The following is a 9,766-nucleotide window of genomic DNA, read 5'->3' on the forward strand; positions in this document are numbered from 1 at the left end:
TACGGAAATTTGAATAATTCCGCGCATCTAATCAGTAGGTTCGTAACGGGATGATTTAAATAAGTAACTTGTTTTAATTGGTTTTTTTTTTCATATCTGGTTTCATTCTTTTTTCAAATTTTATTAGTAAGAGAAAAAAACAGAAACCATGCTAAATATTGTGGTCTTCAAAAATAAACAGTTAAACTAATCTGACAGATCTAAAAATAGAAGATATATATATAACTCTTTATTTGATTGGATAGTAAAAATAAGATGTAACCAAGACTTGTTATATGTTTAAATGCTTACGCTCCGCAAGTATATTACAGTCCAACTAATAACAAACACACACAAATAATTTCCAAAATTTAAAATGGCTTCACCAGTGGTTGATGTATATGTAAAGTTACCGAGTGGCAGAACTTCGGTTTTAAATCTCATGCCAACAGATTTAGTACGGAAAATTAACGAAAAAATAGCGAAGGAAGAGGAAATTCCAGCATTGAGAGTACGAATGAAATATCAGGGGAAAATCTTGAAGAAATCAGACACTATAGGATATTTAGGAATTCGTCCTGAGACTATTCTTAAAGCAGATGTAAGTTCATTTTAAAATATTAAAAGTTCAATCGGTTCAGAAATAAGCGGGATAAAAGACGGGGGCATTCAATATTTTTATTTAGGGTCTTTACATAGAAATTAAAACACTATATTTTAAAGCAGTTTTTGGCATGACATGGGTTGTGTCCTTATCGTATGAATTATGATATAACGGGATTCTCAATCCTGCATGGGAAGAATTGGGATTGATTTTACATACGATGGGGAAATAACTATTCGTAGGTTTAAACTGTTCTGGAGCTGGCATGTCAGTTATCTGCTAGTAGTCCTTAGTTTGTACATTTGTTTAATGTATATTCAGTTTCTTTATTTCCGTTGTAACAATGGACTCTGACCTTTCAGAACTGATTTTTATGTGTGTTTATTTGTCTAGTATGTTTTCCACAGTGGTCAAATTTTAAGGGGGAGGGTTGTGATCACGTCAAAGTGCTTTAACCCTGCCGTATTTTTTATTGTGCCTGTCCCAAGCAGGGAGTGTATATATATATATATATATATTAGAAGTAATATTAAGTCCCAGTCCCGTCAGGAACTTCTGGTCTCTGCATGTCTGTCTTGTTTTGATTTCACCTTTAGTTTATTTTTCATTTGACTTGAGTATATAGGTGCAACTCTGTGTATACCTGTGTATAATGATGTTTTCGGGCCAGCTGCAGCGAGCCTGCCCAGACAGTGGTATGAGGATTTCCTCGTCGTTCATTGAAGACCTATGGGTGGCCATAGGCTGACATTTTCATCCCGGTGGGGTTGTTGTCTCTTTGACATATACACCATACTGGCCTATTCTCGTTATATTTATTAACCAAAGTTGAAACTCGTTAACCATTTGTCGCGCAAATACGTAGTCTTATCTTATATGATGTACTAGATATTACTGCTGAATACAAATGGCATGATGGAATATAAGCACTGAAATTTATATAACACTATAACAATCTATATTTGTCGACCCTATTGCCCTTTTTTCTTATCTCTTTTTCATTTCATTTCATCATCATCATCATTGCATGTTCATTTTATCATAAATTTCATGTTCATCGCCTGAATATAGCTGAAATATTGCTGTTCGGGCGATAAATCCCAACAGTCAATCAATCAATTAATCTATTTCACAGATTATCGTGTACTGTCTAATTCAAAGATCCTGGTTTGTTGTCTCTTTCACAGATTCTAGTGTACTGTCTTTTTATAGATCCCCACTGTACTGTATCATCTATACTTCTTTACATTGATTTGTGTTGTTGTTTACAGTTTGTTATTCCAAAAGACATAAAGGTGTATGCAAAGGTAACAGGCGGAGGTTCAATGCCGGTCAATATACAGACGACGGACACATTAAATCAGCTGAAAACCGCTGTCGAAGAACTAGAAATAGTTTTCCCCAAGAAAATTAATGTAAGTGGTTAGGACAGAAATGAGAATTTAAAAAAATTCAATTTATAATACACACAATATTTTTTAACTGTGGGGAACAATGATATTTATATATGGAAGTTGTACTGATAACAAATATATCGGACTTTGAATAAGGGTAGGGGAATTTGTGGTTACGCATTTGGTATGTTTTTAAAACAAAACAAAAATCGAATGAAAATGAAAATTTCGAGAAACATTTTTAAATCATTGATTCAAGACACCATATGTCATTGTGTAAATGTGTACACACTTATAGCTGGTAAAATTGCAAAATCGAAGAAATCGGCAAAATAGTATTTGGGTACGGACATAGTTGATACGGATACAGGTTGACCCAATTTCCGATTACCTTTGTGAATAACTTAAGGCAACCCACACGCATCTTAAACTAGTTGTAATAATTTGTGAATATCTAGTAATTTTAGTTTTTTTACGATTTGTTACGGTTATTTTACGCCCTCTGTTTACGAACAAATGATGTTTACGATTTCATCATGTCGTATTAGCAGCGGGCTGATAAGAGTTAAATTACGAACGCTTAGTATGAAATGAAGTTATGAATTCACACGCATACATCAAGAGTTAGGAAAGAAATCAATACATGATTAGATGTCATGTTCGATAAGAACTATATATTAATGTTTAACCATTGATTTACAGTGCTTTAAACACTCTGGGCGAAAACTTAACCCATGTGACGAACCATTATTTGAGCTGGGGATTGCAGAAGAGAGTATACTGGAAGTAATACTACGAGGACAAGCAACATCAGGTTATATCATTAAATCAGGAAATACCTTTTTATCGTAAAAAAAACACATATATACAGTAATGTAAATGACTTTGGTAAATTGTTTCTTTCTATTGATGTGATTTTTCCCCGCTTTTTTGTTTTTGAGTTGTGTGGGACTTTTTTGTACAAAAATGGGGGGATATTATGTTTCGAACTATTACTCAATAACCCTAGCAGCACTGTCAATGAAACTTTAGCGAATTTGTTTATTTATATTGATGCAAACCGTCTTTCTTTTTTTTCGTAAATTTCAGATTTAGGGTTATGTGACTTTCTTTCTTAAAAAAGGTTTAACTCCATAGTGGTTGCACCCATTTTGTGGAATTTGAAAAATAGTTTATTACTATTGATGGTAATTCCCACATCAATTGCTATGAATTTCCAGTTTTCCGTTTTCGAGTTTTTGGAGTCGATTGATAAAATAGGAGGATTTCTTATAATTGTACAATAATTTCAAAACGCTTTGAAACGATATATATATATTGTGCTAAATAGAGATGTATCAAGCTTAAGTTTTATGTCCGTATTTGCCCTATCTGTTCAACGTTCTACATCTGCGGGCATATCTAGCTGCGCTTAGCAAAAAATATTTAAATGAATACCAGACCTGTTTCTAAATATAGGTACCGACAATAAGATTTAAATGTTCAAATGCCCAACTTTTGCGTTTGTAGTATGAACTATCACCCTTTGTCCGTCCGTCTGCATGTCTTCCTTTTGTCTGTACAAACGAATTAACTCAAAAACACATTGATAGATTTTAATAATAGCTTCCATTCAGTTTTATTATATTACTATTTCGGATGACTGATATATGAAAAAGTGAATAGCAGTTTATTTTTAATGTTGGTATGTTAAATCTTTTTAAAATACCTTCCGATCCTAGAAATGTTTAAAAACCAACCCTTTACTTTAGATTATTTCTCTTTGGAGTTTTCTGACAAAAAATAAATTACATATGATGCCCAATATTCCTTTAAAATTTTGATAAATTTCTAATTAAATACCTTCATGCATTTGATGCCAAATCTTCCTACAAAGCAGGTTGCGCTAACGAAGTTTAACATCTATATGTTATATTATAGCCTTTATAGTCCTTCATGCACTTCCATATATCACACCAAACCGTCCCAAAATGTTCATCAAAATCTCTTGAGTTTTTACAAGAAATGTGGACAGACGAAAGGTCAAACAGACAGTGATTTCCATATAAGCCACACTTTGTTTCAAGGGATAATTCTCCTTATAGTATATATTATATGTTTTATGTGTACTTCTAACGATTGATGTTTTTTATTTGGTCAATATCGAGGTCGTTACTAGTATCATGGGCGGATCCAGGACTTTACAGCTAAACTTTCGCCGAGGGGAGCGAGGCGAAAAATCTTTTAAGTTAAATTTTTCAAATATTCTTCTAGAGTGGGTTCAATGTAGATATCTTTTGTGGTAAAATTATCGAGAAATTGAAGTTTCAACCAAAAGCGCCTAAATCTACCCCTGACAACCCATGCTTTGCAAATTTTAAGGGGGTGCACGCCCGCCACGCCCCCACCTGAATCCGCCCCTGAGTATTTGAATTGTAGATGTCCATTTTTTTTCAGAAGATAACTCCGTCATAGAAGAAGCAGATGGGGACCTTAAGGATGCGGTCATGTCCAGTTTTCAAACGAATGGCAAAACAGTGGAGGTCGTTTTCTCATTTGACACAACCGGAAGTATGTCACAGTACATTCAAGAAGTAAGATTAGGTGGCTTCTAATACATGTATAAAGTTAGTAGTAAAATATTATAATCGTTAAAAGTAACGATGACCAAATACTAGATGAAGTATTTTTATTTTAAACATGATATGGTTATTTCGACTGTTTTTTTTTTAAGATTCATTGAATGTCTTTGCATCTGACATAACTAATTTCATAAATTATTAATATTTTTATATTTTCAGGTAAGAAAGAAGTTACGAGAGACATGTCAGCGACTAATCAAAGATATCCCGAACATAAGGATTGGACTTATTGCACATGGCGACTATTGCGATTTTGATGGTAATTACGTCATCAAAGTACACGATCTGACGTCAGATGTCGACCAGTTGGTGGACTTTGCCAATGATACCCCATCTACATCAGGAGGAGATTGTCCAGAGGTAAAATACATTATGTATGCGAGCAGAACATTCCAGTCAATTGTTATACATGTACATTTACACATAAACACAAAATATTAGCAGGAGCGAATCCTGGACATTGAGCAATACATGATAAAGTACATCCCTGGACTTGCAAAGTATAGTAGAAAATATATGATAACTCCTTATCTTCCTTTATAATCAATTAGTAATGAAAAATAATTGAAATTACTTCTACAGTGTTATGAATGGGTGCTTCACAAAGCCCAACAATTAGATTGGTCAGAAGATTCGGCCAAAGCATTGATAGTAATCGGTGATAGTGAGCCACACTCACCTTCCTACACGGACCAGAATATCAGTTGGCATACTGAGTTAGACATTATGAAAGGAATGGCGGTGAAAGTGTATGGTGTATACTGTAATAGGCACGAATCAAACGCCAAACATTTTTATCAAGAGTTAGCCGATAGAACTGGGGGATGTCTTCTTAAACTGGTCAACTTCAACCTAATCACAGAAATGTTTATTGGAGGTATTTAGTTTGTATATAGTTAGGCATACATGATGCTATGAGTTCTTTACTACTCTTTCTTATATATCCGTGTATGTTATACATTCATATTTGGCTAATGGAGTTCAATGAAGTTTCATATTATTTTTGTTTTGTAGAAAAGACGTAACAAACATTTATGAGCCCAGTTATTAAAAAGGGCATTCGGAAAGATTTTAAAATTAAATCATTAAGATGACTAGCAGTGAATTAAAAATACAAAAAATGTAACTGGGATAAGGAACAATAACTTAATTCGTAAACTAATTTGAATTTTATCAATTATGAATCAAGTTTGCTGTTCAAGGATAAACTTATCTTCTTTACAGTGTGTTATAAGGAATCTAATCAGGACCAACTAGACAACTTTACAGAGGAGTTAAGGAGTGAAGGAAAGTTAACTGAAGAAACAGAAGTTCTTATGAAGCAGCTAGAGGAAGCCAAACCAAGAACCAAGGAGAATCTTTCTTCAGATGAACCAAACTACTTGGTAAGTATTACAAATGAGAAGGACATTATTTTTGTGCATTTTTTAACGTATAATCAGTCTCTTTATTTCTGTTTTAACAGGGGACTCAGACCTTCTTTGAAATGATGTTTCGGTGTTTAACTGTAATATTTGTTCTATAGTGGCCAGATTTAACAGGGGGGGGGGTTGTGATCACGCCCAAGTATTTAAACTCATTTCTGGCCTCTATGTATTGTTTGGTTTTCACTTTCAGTTTACTTCTATGTTGCTTGAGTATATAGGAACAACTATTTCGATGTACTTGTGTATAATGTTTTTTGGGACCAGCTATACAGCCTGCCTTGTTGTATGAGGGTTTGCTCGTCGTTCATTGAAGTCCCGTGGGTGGCTTGAGCAGACATTTTTCATCCCGGTGGGGTTTTTGTCTCTGATATTTCTCGTTATAAATCATCATATTGTGTTTACAATATAAATATGTTTAAATATATGTATTACATATCATAATGGAAGTATTTAGATTTCTATAGGGGTCAAATACATGTATTGTTCTATAAATAGACATATGCTTGAAAACAGTAGAACTAGTTCTGGTTCATATATTTGATTAACAGGTCATTGGTTGAACATTGATGATATGGACAAATACAGAGAACTGTAAATACTGTGTTATTGATGATGTTTCAAAGTTTGGCTAATTTCTATAGAGTTTATTAGTGTCTTAATAGTTTTCTTCCTAAAACTTCAAAGAAGAAATAGCAACTCAGCAGGCTTTTCTTCAGAAGGCTGTCCTGAAAATTTCTTCAAGTTTCAAATTTTTTAGAGTCCTTGCCTGCCTGCCATAATATATATATCAACCAATCTAAAAATTATCTATAACTGTAACCAATAAGATTATTATTAAGATCACAAATAGTTTGGAATACTTAGTTGTGTGTGCTTATAATATATGTTGTTTGCCAACTCAGACATATTTTTTTCAATATCCACTTATCATAGACATATTTTTTTCAATATCCACTTATCATCAATGAAAAATCCATTATTTTCATTTGCAGAAGAAACACAATTTTGCATGGTGGGACTTCGAACGAGATTTAAACAAAGAACCAGAATACAAGTATGATAGAGAAAATGATGCTTGGTCCAAATATGAGCAACAGAAAAAGTGTAGGTTTTAACTGCAAAAATATATATATATATATATATATATATATATATATTAATCGTCTAAATAAAAGTCAACAATCACTCTTACGGGGTGATGGATCGTTAAAAACGATGCGAAACATAAAAATAAATTAAATAAACGTCTAAATATGTTTAACTCCACCAGAAGATGGTAAAATTTACATTGAATATTTCAGGTAACTGATATCCTTCTTCAGCATAAAACTCATATATATATATGGCAGATTTTTATAATATTATTCCTTTTAATCATTCTTTTTTTCCAAAAGAATAATAAGGAAGTTAAAATGTTATCTACAAAATAAGAGGGTGTCTGTTAGCCTCTTGAACATGCATGTCAAATATAGAGGACTTACATGTATCAAACAGTATGTACTTAATCTGTATGACAAAAAACACGTTAAAGTTATACAGAATCCTAAATACTTCGGTACGCCTACGAGTTTTTTATACGACCGCAATTTTTTTAATGGTATCACCCTGTCTTCGTTGGCGTACGTTAACTTTAGTTTATTTACGATCATAACTTCAGTAAAACTTATCCTATCTTTTTTTTTAAATTTTAACACATTGTTGCTCTGGACATGGGGGACTATAGTTTTTAAAAGTTTTTGCCCCCATCACTTTTGGAAATAAGCGGCTAAAAGGGGAGAACGGGTGTGATCATTATAATTGATAGGAAAAGTTTATTGTTGAGTTTTATGGTCGTCATCTTGAACTCTTGGATCGTTACGATGTATCCATCTGCAGCATGAAAACTTATTTGTTCAACGTGTCCTAGTTTTCCTTTCCTCTTTCGTATACATTGGACTTGACTTTGTATGAGCAACTCGGCGGGTGTTTCTAGAAAAGCAAAGGACGCTTATTGTACTGGTGCACCTGGTCCATGATCCCAGTTTTTCAGTGGAGTCCGAGTTGCTCATTTACTTTTGTTACTTTGTATTGTTTTGGTTATTTTATGTTTTGTTGTGTGTGTCTGTTTTCCATGTCCGATCTTTGTCCCTCGATTATAAATCTATTCTTTTGATTTCCGCAAGAATCTAGGTTCCATTGATTACTCTTTTATTGGATTCCTTATGAAAATCCCTGCCTGCGTTTTTCAATCAGATTTCAGATAATTCGTACAGTTTACGAGTTATAACGGGTCAAAGTGACCATAACCCCAAAATCTACTTTTGTACTTTTGGTTCGATTTCGAAATATTTTATTGGATACCTTATGAAAACCCCTGCCTGCATTATTTGATCAAATGTCAGAAATCACGTAGGGTTTTTTAAGTTATAAGGGGGTATAAGGAGTTACACCCCAAATATTTTTTTTTTTTAATTTTGGTCTAATTTCGAAAAGTTTTAATTAAATTTCAAATTTCAAATTTTGTGCTGTATTGTGTTCAAACCATAATGAACTGCAAGTGCCTATGCTTAAGTTTGTCAAAAACTAGAATTTTGCCCACACTTTCCCCATGTGAACAGAGTTCGACAGCTGTGGTCGTATCATGCTACGCACCGAGCGAAGTTAAAAGGCTTCTTTCATTTGTTTACGAAGACCACCTATCAATTGTATACCATTCTATTTAATTTGTTATACATGTATTAACAGATAAGTCTACAGTTTTACCGAAAAGCAGAACATCGACTTCCGATGATACAGATTCACCCATAAGCTGCAGTTATATAAGTAAACATAAGAAACAACAAAAAAAGAAAGGTTGCAACATCATGTAGACAAATGTTACTACTAATAATGGAATCTTACTGAAAATATAGATGTCACGAGAGCAAACAGAATGTTGGTATTGTTCGAGACATGACTTAACAATCAACAGATCTAGGTGCTATACATGCAATGGAGACTGAAATCACGAACAATTTTTACCAGGAGCAGGGAGTCTTGCTTATTTAGAACAGTTAAATGAACATCCACTCTTGTAAGCCGGTAATAATACAATTACATTTACGAGTATATGGATTTCTCTTGGTAAAATCCGAATATCGCATTTACTACCATCTCTAGAAATCTATTAATTGTTGATAAAAATGTGTTTCTGTAAAACTTTACTTTTTAGATTTTGTTTTGTTGACGCTGTAAATTGACCCACAGTATCTACATTTATGACTGGTTGCTAAATACATCAGTTCTAAGGTGAAATGATACATAATTGTGTGTGTGTGTGTGTGTGTGTGGAGAAAGTACTCTGGAATAGAAATATTTGATGGTTGACGAATGTGTCAGCAATAACTTACGCATATTAATATATCTCTGTGGTTTTGTTGGCCAATAAATAAAATGCAGGGCAACTGGACATTATTTTGATCAAATTTATCATCAAATTTAACAATTGATCGTTTGGTTAATTTTCTGTCATGAAAAATTCTGCCAACAAGTCTTCTGTCAAAGAGCGACACCATTTTACCACCAATCACCTACATGTAAATAGTCTCAGGAGAGTACGTCTTCATCAAATACTGTTATAGAATGAAGTAATATTCTTGTAATCTGTTATAATCTTCCATACAACACAATGTTTTTTCATTAAAAATGAAACATGTAAACGAAAATTTGTTTTTCTGGTAAACTGTGCTACAAAATTAGTTCAGAGTAACAAATACTTGTATT

At 33.3% G+C, this 9,766-nt stretch overlaps 1 protein-coding gene across 1 annotated transcript; it reads left to right on the top strand.

The window, feature by feature from the left end:
* Positions 1-297: 297 nt before the first annotated feature.
* LOC148623151 (uncharacterized) lies at positions 298-9,708 on the top strand. Its single transcript, XM_088573716.1, has 9 exons — positions 298-580; positions 1,855-1,998; positions 2,680-2,791; positions 4,414-4,550; positions 4,758-4,958; positions 5,181-5,475; positions 5,823-5,983; positions 7,018-7,129; positions 8,750-9,708. Exons 1-9 carry the CDS (start codon positions 356-358, stop codon positions 8,872-8,874), a joined length of 1,512 nt encoding a protein of 503 aa, XP_088429842.1. The 5' UTR covers positions 298-355; the 3' UTR covers positions 8,875-9,708.
* Positions 9,709-9,766: the final 58 nt, after the last annotated feature.

This window comes from Perna viridis, chromosome 3, assembly GCF_037379345.1.
Source record: "Perna viridis isolate PV_CMFRI_1.1 ecotype Kerala chromosome 3, ASM3737934v1, whole genome shotgun sequence".
Classification (NCBI taxonomy): domain Eukaryota; kingdom Metazoa; phylum Mollusca; class Bivalvia; order Mytilida; family Mytilidae; genus Perna; species Perna viridis.

Excerpts from the sequence above, each read along its gene's own strand:
- LOC148623151 (XM_088573716.1), top strand. The coding sequence starts at position 356 with ATGGCTTCACCAGTGGTTGATGTATATGTAAAGTTACCGAGTGGCAGA. Across the intron at positions 1,999-2,679 it reads TTTTCCCCAAGAAAATTAAT|TGCTTTAAACACTCTGGGCG; the intron begins GTAAGTGGTTAG and ends ATTGATTTACAG. Across the intron at positions 5,984-7,017 it reads CAGATGAACCAAACTACTTG|AAGAAACACAATTTTGCATG; the intron begins GTAAGTATTACA and ends TTTCATTTGCAG.